The sequence below is a fragment of the Drosophila melanogaster genome, chromosome 3L (genome assembly GCF_000001215.4).
Source record: "Drosophila melanogaster chromosome 3L".
Classification (NCBI taxonomy): Eukaryota; Metazoa; Arthropoda; class Insecta; order Diptera; family Drosophilidae; genus Drosophila; species Drosophila melanogaster.
In genome coordinates this window covers 12805726-12824692 of record NT_037436.4, presented here as the reverse complement: position 1 = coordinate 12824692, position 18967 = coordinate 12805726, and the positions used below count along the sequence as shown (strand labels likewise).

General features: G+C 44.3%; 4 protein-coding genes and 1 non-coding gene across 11 annotated transcripts; 2 read left to right on the top strand and 3 right to left on the bottom strand.

Annotated features, from left to right (window-relative positions):
- Positions 1-42: 42 nt before the first annotated feature.
- Positions 43-10439, bottom strand: CG42588 (uncharacterized protein). 2 transcript variants are annotated; one of them, NM_001202159.2, is made up of 11 exons: positions 9813-10439; positions 6168-8494; positions 2886-6092; positions 2506-2828; positions 2138-2448; positions 2026-2080; positions 1777-1967; positions 1224-1714; positions 1009-1165; positions 748-939; positions 43-689 (listed from the first exon to the last, which is right to left on the bottom strand). In NM_001202159.2, the coding sequence occupies exons 1-11, from the start codon at positions 10159-10161 to the stop codon at positions 175-177; spliced, it is 8118 nt and encodes a 2705-aa protein (NP_001189088.1). In that variant the 5' UTR covers positions 10162-10439; the 3' UTR covers positions 43-174. The 2 variants fall into 2 exon arrangements, with proteins under 2 accessions (NP_001189088.1, NP_648604.2); NM_140347.4 differs by having other exon boundaries at positions 2886-8494.
- A 234-nt stretch (positions 10440-10673) lies between these two features.
- Sf3a2 (Splicing factor 3a subunit 2) lies at positions 10674-11665 on the top strand. Its single transcript, NM_140346.2, has one exon. It carries the CDS (start codon positions 10786-10788, stop codon positions 11578-11580), a length of 795 nt encoding a protein of 264 aa, NP_648603.1. The 5' UTR covers positions 10674-10785; the 3' UTR covers positions 11581-11665.
- Positions 11657-18791, bottom strand: Sap130 (Sin3A-associated protein 130). Of its 6 annotated transcripts, none has more exons than NM_168517.3 (11): positions 18639-18791; positions 18356-18453; positions 16863-17825; positions 16217-16807; positions 14030-14487; positions 13105-13965; positions 12807-13045; positions 12473-12743; positions 12243-12413; positions 12077-12184; positions 11657-12013 (listed from the first exon to the last, which is right to left on the bottom strand). In NM_168517.3, the coding sequence occupies exons 2-11, from the start codon at positions 18426-18428 to the stop codon at positions 11864-11866; spliced, it is 3885 nt and encodes a 1294-aa protein (NP_729834.1). In that variant the 5' UTR covers positions 18429-18453; positions 18639-18791; the 3' UTR covers positions 11657-11863. The 6 variants fall into 6 exon arrangements, with proteins under 6 accessions (NP_729834.1, NP_729835.1, NP_648602.1 ...); NM_168518.3 differs by having other exon boundaries at positions 16863-17714; NM_140345.4 differs by having other exon boundaries at positions 16863-17600.
- Positions 14597-15972, bottom strand: CG32110 (uncharacterized protein). The gene has a single exon (NM_168520.2). It carries the CDS (start codon positions 15922-15924, stop codon positions 14689-14691), a length of 1236 nt encoding a protein of 411 aa, NP_729837.1. The 5' UTR covers positions 15925-15972; the 3' UTR covers positions 14597-14688.
- asRNA:CR46251 (antisense RNA:CR46251) lies at positions 16148-18006 on the top strand. The gene is made up of 2 exons (NR_133230.1): positions 16148-16175; positions 16226-18006.
- Positions 18792-18967: the final 176 nt, after the last annotated feature.

Below are 18967 nucleotides of genomic sequence, written 5' to 3'. Positions count from 1 at the left end.
TATTTTTACAACAGCTATAAATAAATTACAATTAAACAATTTCTGAATATTATCTTAATTGCCCCTAGACGAGTGTTAAAACTAATTAGCTTATATGGTAAAACAATAAGTTATAATCTCAGATGGTGCTTGTTCAGAAGATTTTCTGTTACCAGTGTGTTTCCAAAAAATCCTTTAGAAGAATTTATCTCGATCGAAGTTGAGGATTCGCAACATGCCATGTTCCGCACCCATGGCCACCCAAGTGTGGGTGGGTGAATTCCAATTGCAACGAACGCAATTGAACCTGGTCATTGCCAGGGAGTGTATGTTTTGCGGTCTACGTTTGGCGCTCAGATATGTGGACTTGCGTTTGTGCGGCTCAGGGACCAGCGGATTGATTTGCAACCCATAGTCCCGGACGAACTCATCGGGATCGATGGGATCCGTTGCGCTGGGGGCAGATGAGCCTAAGTGATGCAACTCGGTGGTGGATACGGCACGTGAGTTGACCGTTGATTTCAGCAGCGCAGGGCCACAGTTAAGATTTCGTACATCCAGGAACACCAAATCGCCATTGTCCGTTACGAACACCATGTGATTTTGCTGGCAATTGGTATGCATTTCCCGTGTCGTTGTTAGGGTTCCATCAAGGGTCCTGTGCTCGAATTGTATACCCGAGGGACTAACTGCTATGGTGCGAAAAAAGTCTGCAAAGAAATGTTATCATTACTCGGCATGTTCGTCAGTTGTTAAACTGAAACTTACGTGAACTACTGACTACTAGGGCCTCACAAATAGGTGACCAGGTTAAATTGGCCATATAAAGACTGGAAATGGTGTCTTGTGTTAGTATATATGGGTTCGACCAATTCGCAATATCATAGATTTTAAACTGACGTATGGAAGTGCCAACTGCAAGCCAGCGTGGACCATTATTGTCATAATGAAGATCCATATCTGAGAAGAAAATTCAAAAGTAAGTAACAAAATGATAAGGAAATATATGCCTAGACCAATGAAACTTACATTGAACATTCCGCTCTCCTATGTAAAGGAAATTTACAGGCACAAAATGAGTCTGATTATTTCTAATAAAACAGTTCAAATTGTCCTTTTCGCCAATGTCCCATAAGGCAAAGTGACCGCTGCTGTAGCCTGTTGCTAGAAAACTGTGTCCCGCAGACTGTGCAAGAATTTAATATTTTATTTTAGCATAAAGAAGTGAAATTTAACCAACTTACCAGCGACCAACAAATTTTAGTGCACTGATCCTGTACAGGATTGTTAATATCCAATGTAAGCGTTATCAATGAATCTAGTTGAATGACCACCTTTTCATCGGCATTTTCATCAATTTCATCATTCGCCAGCTCCAATGGCAGTGCATAAATGTGAACACTACTCAACGAATTCGCCACAGCCAATACGCCTAATCGATTGGATGACTTATCATAGCCACCACTGGGCAAAAATGAAAAGCTATGAATCGGTCCATTGGGTACATGAACACAATAATGAAGTTCCGGTCGTAGGGTCCATGATTTGCCCGCATTCTTGGCAGTGCACTTCAGTAACATCAATAGACCATCTTCATCCTTTAATTTTTTGTGTCTTGCAAAGGTTTTCATCTTTGACCGCACGGAACATAGCAGGTATTGACTCGCAGCTTTCGGTGGTAGAGGAACCCATTCAAGTTTCTTAATTGAGCTGCCCAGATAGCCTACATATTCACCTGAAAAAATATATACATTTATTTGACAATCATTTGGTTTGTTTCCTTTCTGTTTTACATACCTTCTTTGTTAAAGCCCTCAAACGGTGCCAACTGTTTCCAATCGTCTTCGTTTTTAACTTTACCATAAGAATAGCGCATAGATGGTGTATTCTTGGGAGGTAGCATGCCATCGGTGTTCTTTTCAGGGATCTTCGAATAGCTGGGCACCAGTTGGGTGAATAAAGCCCCAGCTTCATAATTGCGTTGCACGCTGAAAAGTATAAATAATGATAAATAAAACTAAGCTTGATGATTCTTGGTTGGCTTACAATTCATTCCATTTATGGGTGGCTCTAGCCTCCAAGTGGTGATAACGTGAGAGTACTGTAGTGTTGGAATTACGTTAGATATAAATATTGCTATTGATTCGAAATTACTCACAAGGCTTCTGCTGACACTCTCCCACATTTACTGGTCGGTTACAAATTCGTTTCCTGTCAATGTCTCCTCGTCGGTTTGCCTTCGATTGCTTGGATGTTGAGAAATTATCACCAAGGCTGCCCTCACCTTCGCTGCTTATGGAGTCCTCATTGGAATCCACTCCTTCCGAATCATATTCCTCAGAAGATTCCTTGTCCTTGGTCAAATCATAGTCGGATGAATCGCCATCGAAGTCGTTCTTTGCGGAAGCTCCCTCTCCCGACTTTTGTGTTGTCAGGGCTTCGCCAATTTTCTTTAATTTGGTTTCAGCTCTGAAGGTAACAACATTGTTTTAAGATCCAAAGACAAATATATTATTTATGACTCACTTAATAGTAGACTTCCTCTTGGCCCGACCAGCATTACTAAAAACGGTTTCTTTACAATCTCCATCCGCATCTTCCGGATCTTCAGTGACTTGGGGCGCTATGCGCTTTGGACAAGTCCGTATATGGACCGGAAGTGATAGTTTGGTATAGGAGCGCTGGCAAAATTCGCACTGGAAACGCTGCTTGTTGCCACATCCCTCCAAATGGAGCATCATGCCCAAGTACGAGCCCAATTGATGATTACAAAGGCGACAAGTTAGTTTTCCTCCGTTTTTCTGAAGATAGTTCTTCATCATTGTCATTATGCCAGAACGCGTGATATTCTACAAAAAAAAAGTTCTAGTTTAGATTGCTGTAGCAGTTTATATAAGTTAACCTACCTTGGGTGTCTCTCCCACAAGCCAACCAACTCCATAATGCTCTCCTATATGGCGCTGCCAATTGTTCTTATCACTCCGCACCAGACACAATCCACATTGCAGAGGACCCTGTCCTTTTCCATCATTAGTTAAGACTTCGTCGGTGTCCAACTGATCCCGCTTTCTTATGAGCAGTAGACGAAGATTAAAGTCAACTACTCTTTCGGTTTCCGAACTTTCCTCAGTCTTCAACTTTTTGGCTAATCCAGTTTCTATATCAGAAGGAGCAGCGCGCTTTCTTCCCCTTTTTGAGGGTACCACCTTCGGTTCTTCACATATTGGCGGGATGATTTCAATAGCATTTAAAGAATCAGATTTACTTGATTTTGGTATTGTGGTGTCAGCTGGTACGCTACTGATGTTACTCCTTCTGCCTTTCTTAGGAACCGATTCCAGAACCGCACTTTCATCGGAAGCGTTAACTGATGATATCGGCGTGTCTCGTGGGACTGAACCTCTGCGAGTTGACGCCTTTCGTTTGATGGGGACCTCCACAGAATCTCCTTCAACTGCCTCAGGATCTTCTGACGCTGTGGTAAGCATTGTGGTTGGAGTATTTGTAGCTGCTATTGATCGCGATTGTCGTTTTCCTCTTGAATTTTTAGATGTAGTCGGGTCTAGCTGTTCTTTTGGGGCTCGAACACTTTCATCTCTATTCTGTTCATGTAATTTCTCAGGTTTTGGCTGACTTACTGGTGGAACTATTATTTTGGATGTTCCACTTTGGGATTGCCGTTTTTTCCTACTTTTTGGCAAATCTTTTGCTTGATTGGAATCCTTACACGCATCTTGTTCATTACAGGAATCCTTTACAGGATTCAGTTGTACGTCTCCACTTGGTTTCTCCGAGGAATCATATTTCGCCTGGCCTAAATCTTGAGTAACAGTCGATATGCTAGGATCGGATACATTTTCCGATTTAGAATCTGCGAGAGCTTTGGGTTCAGATTTAGCTTTACTATAACGAGATTGCCGTTGTCTAGTTGGTCTTATCGAACTTTCAGCTTTACTTGATACATCTGAACCTTTAATAGCTTCACTTTCTATACTTTCAAAGTGTTTAATAGTTGGTGAACCTTTTATTTGTGGAGATTTATTTCGAGTATGCCGCTTATTTTTGGTATCATTTGGCTCTGTCACAACGTCTTCCATCTTTGATGTCGAATTTTCTGATGATGAGACAGTATTTATTACTGGTTCAGGCTGAATAGCAGGCACTTCATTATTGAGTGAAGCACGAAGTGATTTTCTAGTTCCTTTTGATTTTACGGATACATCCGGAACGTCATCGAGCTTTTGGTCCTCCGGCTTCTCTGATGAATCCATCGTTGGAGGTAAATCGTCTTTTGAAGATTTCACACCGTCCTCTTTAAGATCTTTCATTTCTTTCTTAGAATCTTTAGAAACTATACAACGAGTTTTTCGTTTTGCTCTAATCGCAGTGTTTTCCGCAGTGATATTATCGATCGGATTTCGTGTTGAATCTGTGTCTTCTGTACTATCAACTGTCGTCAATTGTTCACCATCTTCCAAATCTCTTTCTGTAGCTTTTTCTTCTTTCTTCGCGCAACTTATGTTTTCAGAATGTTTTTCAGACTCGTCCAATTTTTTGTTATGACTCCCAGACTTTCTTTTTCCTCTAGATCTTAAAGATGAGACTGGTTTCTCAGGCGATACTTCTTCAAGGTTTTTCTTTAATTTTGCATTTTTCTGATTTGTCAAAGCTTCGGGTGATATTAGATGTTCATTTTGCTTATCAGACGCATTACCCTCTTCCAAGAGTCGCAATTCAGTATTTTCTGAGGAGCCTGGTGTTTTTAAAGGACTACTAGTCAACCGCTTTTCGTTTATCTTACTGGTAGTTGAACTATCTTTAACATGTTCATCTGTAGTCATTAAAATTGATTTGGTTGACATTCTCCTGCTCTTTTCGGATTTTCTGTCAAGAGTTATGGAATCCTTTTCCTTTATCACAGGCTGTTTTTCATCTGTAACACACTTACTTTCGCTGGAAGCACAGAAAGGGGTTATTTCGCTATGATGAGACGATGTTGCTTCTCCATCTGTTTTGAGTGGATCATCAATTCTCGAACAGTCTACAGTTGCTTCAGTACCAGATTTTGAAGGGGAAAGTACTTCATCGACAAAAGGCTTCTCATTTTCATTAACGAGCTTTGCCCATGCAGTAACATCCTCTTCACTCGTTCTGCTGTCTTCTATCGACATGTTATCTCCAAAATCCATTGGACTAGAAGGACCTGCATCGCTGCTATCGGAATCATCAGAAAATGCTCCCACAACCTGGTGACGGTCAAAAGTAAACTTAGAATCCGCCGCAGAGTTCTTCACTGGTTGCTGTATCTCTATAGACGGCTGCTCCTCCTCGGTCTCATCGTAATCTGGTGTAGCGTCATCGCTGATGTCCGTTTCATTGATCTTCATTTGTTTCACTCGCTGGCTTCGCACTGGAGTCTTAGAGCGTTTCCCTTCGTTGTCATCGAAGCCCAGAAATATGGAGCCATCATCATCACTTGTGCTGGAAGTTGGAATCCGATTTCCAGCATTCGCGCTAACTGGATGAAGAAACTCAAAATGCACGGGCTTTTCCGACGGATTTTTCTGGCCAACTTTTGTGGATCTCTTGCTGAGCACGGGACGTGTCTTAACAAGTTTCTTGCGGGGTAGCGCTTTAGATGCTTCTTCTGTTTTAGAAGTTGGCGATAGCTTTTTGGTTTGTGGCACCACCTTTTCGGCCGTCAGGTGGCCAATTAAATTCTGTATTCCTTTGGCATCAACTGAGCTATCTACACTGGTATTTAACTCCTGCGAGTCCTTACGGAATGGTAACTGGGGCTCACCCTGTGGGGCAGGTGGATTTTGTGAGAGGACATCAATTAGGGAGACATTACTGCTTGACGATGCGGGCTGTGGAACCTCGAAGTCTTCCTGACTACTGGTCTTGTGTGTAGATTTATTCTTAGGCATTTTGGGTGGGTGGTATAACTGGGTTAGGTCTCGTTCCGATGATGATTTTGACTGAATTTTATCTTCTTTTTGGTAACTTATTTCACTCTCATCATCTTTGTCCTCATGGGCTTGGCTTTTCGCTGAATCTTCATCTTGAACTGGACTGATTTCTTCTTCACACTGCTTCTCATCTGCTGGCACCTTTGGATTGTTTTTAACACTAGATAAATTATGATTTATTTGGTCTGAGCTCGTGCTAGCTGAATTGTCATTTACCTCGATTCCTGGGACTCCGTATCGATCCTCCATCAGGCTGTGATCGATAGCCATCGCCTGCTCGTCCTCCTCCTCAAAATCTAACTTGGCTTTCTTCACTTCAATTGGCTTTTGGATGCTTGGTCTTTTGGTGCGTTGCACTAGATTAATTTTAGCTTTTTTGGATCTGATAGGTGCCCTTTTCACAGGAGGATTGACCTCCTTTAAGGGCTCTGGATCTGACGCTGTCTTGACCTCTTCCAAAGGCACTTGTGATTTTTCGTCACATTTTTTTGGCAAAGTTGTGATAACAGTTGTTTCATCGTTGGCCTCTTGAATTGAGGTCTCGGTTACCGAAGATTTCACATTTTGCAATTCGCTTGCAGTGGTATTATCTACTGGGTTTGGGAAGTTATTGTGTATATTAGTGTCCTCCAGAGCTGAGTCTCCCACTTGTAAGTCCACCAATGGTGTACTCAATGATGTTACACTGCTTTGCATTTTTACTGCGTTCGGGCTAATCCTCAGTACATTTGTACTGTCGCTGCTTATATCCAAAGTAGCATGCAATATATTCATATCGTCCATTTTAACAATCTTTCCGATGGGTAGCTCCTCCTCCTCGGGTTGCGTAACCGATGAACTAGCAAACGAACATCCTCCAAATCCAAATAGAGCACTCAATCTTTGCTCTTCCGGTGAAAGATCCATAAAGCTGCTTTCATCGAGCGGATTTTCAGCGGTCAATTGAGCTATGAAATCTACAGCGGATTGGATTTTATGCTCTGGTGATGTGGCCGCAGAAGAACTCGATTGTTCTTGACTCACTGCTGATGTGTCCGCTTGAGAATGCATATCACCTATTTCTGTGTTCGGTTCCCTATTCAATTTGGATATTAAAGGAACAGATTGAACCAAGTCGGCGTTCATATCTTTAGGTATGTTTTCTGGTTCAGGCAAATCAACCAGGTTCGATTCTGTGGTAACCTCAGCAGTTAAATGCCCTCTTTCCGAAGTTATAGGAATATATACAGGAGTACTTGATCCAAGTGCATTCACCTCTGGATAATTGATTGGTTCATTAAAGGACTTAAGAGGGCTTGACTCGGTAGTCGGATCAGGAGTTGAGGGAATATATACAGGAAAATCAATTGGGTTAGCAACTGCCATAACTCCTTCCGTTTCTAAATTGGAAACTAATTCTAGTTCCACGGAATTAGAAGTGGCCTGATTTGGTTCAGACGAATAACGATTTCCAGGTGTTGTAGGCACTGATGTGGGAAAGTCTATTGCCTTGTCTTCAGTAGACTCATTCGATTCAATAATTGTTTGTTTTGTTGATTCTACAGGTAATGGATTTGAACGAATACTTGAGCCAGCTGAAAAGTCTGTTGCTTTATTTGGCTTTGGATTATACAAAGGAGCAATATTTCCTTTCAGAGTTGGTGATGAAAAGGGCGACGTTCGTTTTGGTTGAAGTATTGTGTTAATAGTGAAATGAGTATCCATTGTGGAAATAACATCCTTTGAATTAAGTGTTTTCATAGCTTGAGGTTGTTTCACCTGATCCGCCTGATTACGAATCTCTTTGGCCATCTCGGCCAGTTTTTCCCGTGAAACCTTAAACTTATTGGCGTTCATAATAACCTTGCCCTTGATCACTTTAGATTGGATATTTGGTGTTGCAGCGCTATCCGGAGAATTTGTAGCTTCCACCGGAGCATTGGGCAGCCGAAGCCCACTCAAATCGATTTTCTCGTTGGGTGCCAACACCTTATGCTCCAGCACAATTAGCGGCGGTGTTGGACTCCTATGAAGTTGTGTGGGAACCGTAGGAGCTGCTCGAGCTATAGGAACCTCTGGAGGTGGATATGGTTGGCTAAAAACATTCGTAGTTTGCTGTACTGGAATCCTCTGTGGACTTGGGGAAACTTGATGCACTGTCCCGTGCGGGTTCACTAAGGGACTGTCACTCGATACGCACATGGCTCGATGTTTGGGCAGCTGATTTACCAAATTGAGCAAAAGTGGCGGCTGCTTTTGTCGGACAGTCAAGTCCGCCTTGGCAATGGACATGGAAGAGGCTGCCGGAGCTGGGGAAATCCCGCCACTGCGAGGAGCTGTTTCGTGGCAAACAGGTGGTGGCATCTTAGGCGCTGCTTTGGAAGTTGTGGGCTTCTGCTGAGCCTGCGTGTTCGTGATTAAGCTCTTGTTTAGTATTCTGTTCTTTAATAGCGCCTTCACTTGTTTGGAACGGTCACCATCCGTTGGATTTGGAGTCGGCTGGATGGGCACTATCTTCTCGATGTGTTCCGAGATCATAAAACGCTTTACTAGAGGCTGAGGTGCTAAAAATTATAAAAGTGAAACATAATTAATAAAGGAAACTATAAGCAGAAGAACTTAGGAGCAAAGTTAAAGGAGCACAGTTTTAAAGCGAAATAAGCCATCTTATACATAAAAGATGCAATTCATTGTTAAAGCAAACATTAAATAAAACCATATAGAGCATGTATTAGCAAAAACAATCGCACACACAAACGGCAGTTTGACCGCAATGGGATTTGAACCCGGGCCAAAAAGGGAATTATGTTGCCTCGCATCGACGCTTCGTCCCTAACCTCATTTTGAGCGCGCACTTGACGATTGAACCACCGAAAGAGTACGAATTGTTGTGGCACGAGTGGGTCTTGAATCTAGTTTGCCAGACGAGTAGTCAAAAAAAATATTTACCCTTTCAAGGGTATCATATTTATGAATTAAGCTCATTATCCCTATTTTACAATTAAGTGTAAAATTTTATTTGCTTTTGACCAATTAAATTTTCATAATTTATGGCTTTACGTAGTTAGTACTCTATCACACAACAACAAAAATTAAATGATTATTGATTAAACTCATTATTCAATTGTTAAAATTTAAAAAAAAGTTTTCGTTAAAAACTTTTTGTGTTACATTTAACAACAACGACAAAAATATTGAAGTGTTCTAGTATTAGCAGTATATTTCATCTCATTTCAAAGAAAAGTACCAACTAATCTAAATGTCCCGAATTAATTTTTTTTTGGTTTTTTAAATTTATTTATTAAAAGAATATTAAAATATACATAAAATATCCTTGTAAAACATGTGATTCTCTTGGCTTATTAAAATATCGATCGTTTTAAATAATTAAATACCAAATTATGTTATTCAATATAAATTTTATTGGCAGTATGTTTTGGAAATAATAACGTCCTGTTTGACAAGTGAACATATTGTAGATGTTCAGATACAGATACAGATGGTTAGCCATCCTAATATTTCTAACCTATAGACCTGAATTTTTAACAAAAATAGACTTTTTTAAACTAAAAAAAATTATTTTAGGTTGCCATTCGAAATACGTAAAAAATAAAATATATCGAGATACACGAAAAGAAAGTGAAGGCGCCGCACTCACTGCGAGACGAACTCAGAACAATTAATACAAAAACTAACTCTTTGACAATCTGTCGGCGTCTCAATCAGTTGCACCATCGTTTTGGTTTTCGGTACTGTGCCCAAAACTCGTAGAAGCATTTAGACGATTTTCGTATCACTTGGTACAAAACCCCTGGGTTTGTAACGGTTTTTTGGGCGATGCACAGCTTAAAGCAAATATATATATATACAAGTATGCATTACCAGGCTGACGCAATTGTTGTTGTGGCGACTGCAATTTGCTCTCTGGCGCAGTTGGCGTCGACTGCGCTGCGGCAGAGGTGGAAAGACTGGTGGACGATGGGGCGTCCACCCTCTTGGCATCCAGCTTCTGCTTCCTAAGCACCTCGGCCAGCTGCCTATCGAGTCCAGCCTCCTTGAGCTTGTTGAAATCCAGCTGAATCTTCTTAATTATTCGCTTGGGCGGAGCTGCAGCAGTTTTGGTGGCGTGTGGAGGAGGGGCGCTGGTGGGATTACCGGGCTTCGGTTGATTAGAAGTGGTGGTCATTGGCGCCGGTGGACCCATGATGACCTGTTTGCTGGAGTTGTCCATTTCGCGGTTACTTTAAAAATCGCATAAGACACTGGCACTGTTTATTCCACGAAAATGACGACAGAAATCGAAATTCTTAAACACTCGTTGCTTCGATTTTTCTCAAGTCCGACGTAATCCACGCAGTGACATTTAAATAAAACACGCTTTTCGAGGCCTAGTACTTGTCACCAACACTAGTTTACTTTAGTTTAGATCGCTGTCTAGACATTTTTCACTTTTTAAATTCTAAAAAAGATCAAGCATGTGCAGCTCGAATTAATAGTGTGACCGCTTTGAAAAAGTAAAATATTCTCAAAGCTTCGGAACGAAAATATACCAAAATATTATATGTAATTCTTTAAAAAAACATCGCAAAAGGAATATATAAGTTATTTTATGTATATTACAGTTTGCAAAAATTTGACTATCATTAAGAATTTTAATGGATTTATGAAACATTCTATTATTTATTTAATACTTTAATCCTGCACACGAACTATCGATTGACTCTGATAAACTACCACCCCTAACCGAATTGGCGTTTCTTGACAACCCTGTTCTGTACAACAAATTTTCATGAAATTTTACCAACGCAAAACGTTTTTCCTTCGTGCGGTTGAAAACTAAAATAAAGTTTACAAAATGGACTTCCAAAACCGCGCCGGCGGCAAGACCGGCAGCGGAGGCGTAGCCTCCTGGTCGGAGACGAACCGCGACCGCAAGGAGCGACTGCGTCAACTGGCCCTGGAGACAATCGATCTGAACAAGGATCCGTACTTCATGAAGAACCATCTGGGCTCCTACGAGTGCAAACTCTGCCTGACGCTGCACAACAACGAGGGCAGCTATTTGGCCCACACGCAGGGCAAGAAGCATCAGGATAATCTGGCAAGAAGAGCCGCCAAGGAGGCAAAGGAGGCACCCTCTTCGCTGCTGGCGCCCGAGAAGCCCCGCGTGGAACCGAAGAAGTTCGTCAAGATTGGACGACCCGGCTACCGGGTGACCAAGCAGCGTGAACTCAGCAACGGCCAGCAGTCGTTGCTCTTTCAGGTGGACTACCCGGAAATCACGGAGTCCATTGTTCCGCGTCACCGCTTCATGTCCGCCTACGAGCAAAAGATCGAGCCGCCAGACCGCAAGTGGCAGTACCTTCTCTTTGCCGCCGAGCCGTACGAGACCATAGGGTTCAAGGTGCCGTCCCGCGAAGTGGAGAAGAGTGAGGGCAAGTTCTGGACGCACTGGAACCGTGACACCAAGCAGTTCTTCCTTCAGTTCGCCTTCAAGTTCGAACCTAAGATCCTGCCGCCACCGCCGCCGAATCTACATAGGGCACTAGGCCCCCCAGGCGGATTCCCCATGCCGGGACCGCCACGTCCTGCTATGCATCCCATGTTCAATGGCGTTCATCCACCGCCACCCATGCTTTCAAACAACTAATTCATCGACAATGTTTACGGGATTTCTCCAAACGCAAGCCGATTACCACAGAAATATTCAAATAATAAACAATTTTCTACTTAATACAACTCGAGGGTTTTTGTATTTGTGTTTCTAGCTTAATAAATTGAAAAAATATTGCTGGTTTTCTTTGTAGCTGTACGACTTACAAATCGATCGCGTTTAAGGTAATTATCTTGGATTCTATAATTTCTGCTTAAATTAGGTAATGTACAACTTATTAATACACACTTGGCTGGCCATCTCCGTTCGTCAATTACTTTTAGATCTTTTCGCGCTTCTTGAAATTCCTTTTCGAAGCGCAGCGGGTGATTATATTAGAAACGTGTGGCTTATGCTCGAAGATCTTCATTAACTGATTCTGTGCCTCGTTGATGCCATCGGTAATAATCTTGCTGCGTTGAATGTTTCCCTGCAAAGTAAATTGGTTTTATGTTGAGATTCAAGCATAATGGATATAAGTATAAGAGCGCACCTTTAGCAGTTCAGTGACTCGCTCAATTTCGCTGTGCTTCTCCTTGTCCTTTTCGAGATCCTGCAGCATGGTCTCCAGCCTGCCCAGACTAAAGACTTCCGATTCATTCTGTAAGAAATCAGTTCAGTCAAAGTAGCCTACCAATACTTTCGTGCCCATTGCTTACCAAGTCCTCCATTTGCGAGCGTAAATGATAAATTTTCCATCCATTGATTTTGCCCTGCACATTTGGCTGATTGGCCAGATCAATGACTGTGGCCCGCCGCTCCTCCCTTGGCTTAACATCAGTGTACCGATGAAAATGATTGTTGGCCAACTTATGTGTGGGCTTATACGTCTGTAGATCAACGGAATCATTTGTTAACTACCACAAAATGAACTGAACCTTCAACTTACATTGAGCAAAGCACAATTGCGCGGACGACGAATCACAAAGTCGACGGGATTTGCGTTCTCCTTGTTGCCCGCCACAGCAGGTGTACTGTTCCGGTGGTTGGCATCGCCTGGCGCACTGTTGGGAGCAACACCCGGGGTCGCTGCTGTCACCAGTAGTCCTCCATTGTTGTGCTTCTGCATGTACGAAGCGCCAGCCGGCGGCGTTGGCTCCGAACTTGGAGGTGGCAGCGATAAGGATGCTTGACTCTGCGTAGAGTGCTGGCTGTCATTGCTGGCAAATACATTATCAGATTATCAACATGCATCATTTGATACAACCACTCAAATAACTCACGTCGATCGTCGCGGCTTTTTCCTAGAGGAGCAGTCATAACTGGAGCTGGAGCTATTACCAGTACCATTCATACGCGTTCCTTGTTGCATCTGCGTCGATCCCACCAAATGAGGCACCTGCTGAGGCTGCTGTTGCTGCGGCGTTGGTGCTTGCACATCCACAAAGGCACTGCTACCACTGCGGGCTCCCAGTGAGGAGTGACCAAGGTTCTGCTGAATCGATTGGTGTGATGAGTACATCTTTTGAAGAACAAATATTAAAGCCATACTTAAGCATATATTGATTGTTGTGTACACACCTCATTAATGGGATTAAAATGCGTGGAATTATCGCGCCCACCAGCGCCTCCCGTGGCTGGCTGATCGCCAATCCTGTCCTGTAATTGCTGATCCACACCAGGTGAGGAATTCGCCGACACTGTAGTTGAGCCGTCCGACGAAGCCGGCGAGTCCGCCCTCGAATTTCTCGTTGAGTTCACGGGGCCAACTGTGGCAGGCACACTAGCGGCGCTACTTGCTACACCATGGGTGACTCGCTCCCGTTCCTTCTTGGCCAGCGCCTCTACGGTCAGCCCAGAGCCAACTGATTGAGGCACTGTCACGGACACCGGCTGAATGTTGAACGTGGTGCCCGGAGCCGGTGGCATGTTTTGTCCACTGTTATTGCTAGCCATTGAAAGCAAAGTGGGTCCTAGATTTTTAGCCGCCCGTATTGGCGAACCTTCCGCATCCCGCTTGCGCATAAAGCTGGACACCAGTGCTCCACTTGCAGTTGCTTGTTGCGGATTGCCCGCTCCCGTGGTCACCTTAACGGACGTATGCAGCGGAATAACCATGTGCTGCGGCGGCGCACTATTTGGTCCTGCTGGTATTATCAATTGCTGGTGGCCAATGGTTCGGGTGGCTGTTCCACCAGCCCCCGACGGCAACACCGTAAAAGTAGCCTGCGATCCGCCGCCACCTGATCCCGCTCCGGCAGTCGCGTGACTTGCAAAGGGTAACGAAGATACCGACAAGCTGCCACCGGCGCTGCTAACCAATTGTGCCTGCGCCTGGGTGCTCTGCGTCACTGTTGTCGTAGTCAATGATAGAACGCCTGTGGAGGCGGAGGCTGGCATAGATTCGTAGTAGATTGTGGCAGCACTTCCCTTCTCATCGATCTGTATAACGATTTAGTTTTAATAGTTAATTGAAGCATCATATATGTAGATAGTTGAAACCTACCTTCATCAACTGGCTCTGTGAAGCAACTACAGGATTCCAGGTGCGTTGAAAGCCCGTCACTGTTGCCCCGCTTGTGCTGGAACCATCTGCTCCAGGGGCAGAAGAAGCTGGTGCCATCATCATCTTGCCCAAAGTGATGCCGCTTGCGTTCTTGATGGGCGTCAGAGTTCCCGTGAGGATATTACCGCCTGGTCCCACTCCCGCTCCCCTGCCACTGATGGTAAGTGGCAGGACAGTGGCTCCACCGGCCGCCGATGTGGCACCCGTCACCGAGCTTGAATTGACCACACTGGCAGAGACATTCGGCACTGGCACCGCCTGGATGCTGGCCACGCCCTGCGGCCCCATTGTTTGTCCTCCACTTCCTCCGCCAGCTGACAGTTTTCCGATGGGATTAAGCTGTGTAATAGTTAGCGATGGCTGAACCTTAGCGGTCATGGTGACAGGTGGACGAATGCCTGTCGATTGATGGTTTCAAAGATATATTATTATTATTTCATTTAATTGTGGTAGGGTTTATTCCTATCATATTCCACTTACAAAAGAACAAGTCACGAAATAATTCTTAAATTTTCAAACACTATTTTATTTTTGTTCTTATTGTATAGTTCTCAGCTCAGTTCAATCCATAAAAAAGTAAACTCTATATAGGAGAACACCTACTTCCACAGCTGGTCGCCGGTCAACTCCAGAACCATCTTAGTGCGAAAATATTTCATGTCTTTCTTGGAAAACGTTATTGGAGCATCCCGGGTTAGGTATTCTGCAAACATGCAGACGAACACGCCGCAATCGTTCATGTTGTCTTGTTGCGGCACATTTTGGGCATCCTCGATGCGAAATTCACTGGTGTCCAAACACAGCCCGAGCTTGTCCTCCGACTCCATTTGAAGGTACTTCACTAGTGCTCGCATCAGATTCGGGTCACCGCGGCCTCTTGAATTGTAGTAGAGCATTGTTTTCGCAGGCAAATCGATTATGACCAGGCACCAGTGAACGAGCATTTGGTGAACAGGCACAAGTATGAGGTCCATGCTAAACAGATCCACCTTTCTAGTCCAGCGTTTTACGCCATCGAAGCCACTTTGCAGCAGGCGGGGCACAAAGAAAGTGCTCATGGCATACACGCTGGGCACTGTACCAGGACGCTTCTCCGATCGCTCGACCAGTAGGTTCATGTAAAAGTTGATTATTTTGTCGTTGAGCCAGCCGCCACTGGTCAGGATTTTGATATCACTGCCGCAGATGTCCAAATTGAACTTGGCCACAATTACCTGCTGCAGTGGATACTTAGATAGTTCCATCAGCCGATCATGGTGTTCTTTGGTCAGCGGAATCAATTCGCTGCTGATTCTTATGTCCTCGATCACATGGACGGACTGCTTAAGGATCAGCTTCTTGTATCTATCGATTTCGCAGGCAATTCGCTCGTGTTTGGCTTTTAAACACAACTGATGTGCTTCATTCAAGCGCTTTCTATTTAACTTGTTTTTTTGATCCGTCCAACGCCGAAATTGCTCGATATAGTTGGACCTTAAAAATAAGGATCTTCGAAAGCGTCGATTGTGGCTATGTTTGAAGACCGCTGGTATGGCTTGCAGCAGTTTCGTTTTACGGTCAACTTTCTTGACCACCTTTGGTATCTCCTTATGTCCTATGTCCTCCTTTTCAACGACTTTAAGCGGTGTCGGGACTGCGGGACCATTGCTGGTTAGTTTGCGGAAAAATTTGAGTTTTTCTTGCACGGCCATTACAACGTCCTCCTCTTGTTCCTGGAAATTCTCGGGCTGCTTTAGAACTGGCATTGTCTTGGCCATAGGGTAATCCTGACACTCTTTTGTGATTAGATCAAAATATCTAGATTTCTCCACGATCTCCTTCTCGAAAGCCAGCATGCTGCTGATGATTGTTGGATGTTGACTAAACTGAATGATATTAGTTCGTAAGCTGTTGATAACAATTGAAATAAAAATTGGGTCCCCCTATTTCAACACGAATTGATAGTAGATTCTCTGCTTCCTAGATGACAGTTAACGTGGTTTATCGATAGTTTCATACTTAACAGCAGAAGTTTCAGTTTTATAAAAATTAAATACTGAATTGACTATTGCTTAACAGATTGCTAAACTAGATGACTTGCTCTTTAGTAAGCATTTTAGAGTATTCCAGTTATAAGTACTAACTTACCCATCTTAGCCGCCGCGGTAGTGCTCATCAAGAATGGCTGCAGCATCACGTTCCCGGCCAGACGAGCTCCGGATCCGATGATCTGTTGAGTGGTTCCCGTCGCTGGCTGCTGCAGCTGAATGATCCGTGTGGTGGGCAAATTAGTGGCCGTCAGAGCAGTTCCTCCGGCTCCGGGACCCCGCCCGGGTGCCACTGTTGCTCCACCGGAAACACTAACGGCCGTTGGAGATGCCGTAACGCTGGTATTCAGCTGCGGTATGCTTGGTGCCCTGATACTTATGCTGGTTGTGTTCAGCTTAGCGGTTGGAAAACTCTTGCCCAGCGGAATTGGTCGCACCTGTCGAGGTGTTACTGTCGTTCCACCGGGCGTCGTTGTTGTTACTCCGCCTGTGGGCGTGGCCACAGCAAAGCGTGGATTAAATTGCTGACCCGGATTCTGACTTGCATTCGGTGCAGACACATTGGAGGAGTAAACTAGTGTAGCCTGATGCTGCCTCTGTGGCAATACAGTAGCCACATAGGCCTGAGGACCTCCTCCCGGTCCCGTCGCCTGTTGTGTCGCCAAGGGCTGGCCAGCGGAAACGGAAAGAGCTATGTGGAAACACAATTAGGATGATGTTGCAGAGTAAGAAAAGATACAACATACCTGTTGGCGCCTGCACTGGAGTAGTGGTCACTACACTGGCATTCGAAACCCCCGCGGATGTCGTTATAATTCGCTGGCGCGGCTGATGAATGGTTCGGATCAGTTGCACCTGTCCCTGACTCTGCATCCAAGCACCACTGTTGCTGGACGAGATGACAGCCGACGATGGTTGCGATGTGAGCGCCACTCCACTTCTGCTCACCGATGCTGTTGCTCCGCGTACGAATCCTCCGGTTGAGCTCAGCACTGTTGGCGCTGTGGGCGTAACCGTGGCCGATGATGTGGCTCTCAATGGCGTGACGAGCCGCTGGCCAACTCCAACGCCAACGCCTCCCATTTGGGTGGCCGTCACACTGGCTCGCGGCAAGTATGTGGCCTGGGTTACGGGCCTGGTAACCGTGATCGATGCATTCGCCCCACTCCTCGCCGGTGCAGCTGGTATGGCTGTTATCTGAGTCCTTCCGGTGGCCGTAACATTCTCTAGCTGCTTGATCATTGGCATCACCACCCGCACCTGTGTGGACTGACCACCAGCGCCAATAGCACGGATCGAAGCTGCCGTAGTCGCTTGTCCTGCATTCAGAGCAATTGGAGTGCCACCTAGGGAAGTTTGTTGAACTTGATTGGCTGACGCCACCTTAATTGTGCCTCCGCTGAGGATCGGTGTGCCCGCAATGGATATCCCACCGCCGCCGTCGGATTTCACGTGGGTGATCTTGGCGGCCACCGCCGGGTGCGCTGCAGAGGATGGCAAATGGGATGGCAATGAGTATTTGTTTATGACGCCGCGCAGCTGCAGGGGCGGATGTGAGTGCGATACCAAGGATGCGGATGCGGATAAAGATCCAGTGGCTGCCAGAGATGATGATGATGATGATGGATATATAGATGGCAGCAATGACAACGATGGCACTGCATGGGTGTGCAGTTGTTGGGTGCGTATCTTAATGGTTTTCAGGGGGGCTGTGCGGGTGGCTACTGTGAGATTTCGGTTAAAAGCTCCACATGGAACACCAATGGACGGACAAGTGAAATTGGGGAGCTACATACATATAACATTGGTTTATTTGTTTGGCTTTTAAATTTAATAATAATATTTGTTTCCTTTTGATGAAAATTAAATATAATATAAATATACAATTTTAAAAAGATGTATGTTTCTATTTTTTAAGAGCCAAACAAGTAAATTTATTAGATAAATAACTGGAAATATATTATCTTTGAGATCAAGCTAAATAAGAACATTTTGTGGGCAGTTGGCAACCCTGAAACGAATGCACAGTAACAACAAAACAAAGGCATACAAACGCAGACGTTGCTGCGAATGTGAGGCACAAAGAGGAATAGGAAACAAACAGTGCGCGTATGCAAGAGCAAAAGAGAGGGGCACAAATGTTATGTATACATACGCATACACGGGGACAATGCTAATACGTATATACGTATGGGGATAAATATATATAAATATTCCACTTGGATATCGGTGGACTTACCTGATGGCGCTGTAGCTGTACTTCCACCGCCCACCGGCCCTCCTCCCGCGCCACCCTCACTAGGCGCACTCATTATTCCAGCTTTGATTTTGCGATATCTGAAAGACGATTTTGGCATTAGACTTCTGTTCCACGTTTCACACGATTTTCGCCTCTTCTACACCACCCGCTCTTTCTCTTCTTATCACTGCGCACTATGTATCCACAAAATCTCTCCACAAGCACGCACACGAAAACAGTCTGAGAAAGGCTGTACTTTGAAATTTTTCTTAGATAAACTTGCCTTTTTATGCTAATTGGTCGCACACATTAAGCGCAGCAAATTAGACTTGATGATTTTTACCGCGCCACCTATTAATACGAGAAGTTTTTCTTGTTTTCCGCTCTTCTTTTCACAAGGCTCAATTAAGTAGTGTTACCAGATTGAAAACAATAAGTAATCTATGAAATACTAAACGCTAGGTGTTCAGAAAAATACTCGGAAATTACACAAGTAAGGAAATACCAAAACAATTTTTTATCCGCTTAAACCGTCATTTTAGGATGATAGGTTTTTAAGCACGAATTTTATAAATCATATTAGTAATACAAGTATTTCCAACATATCATAAA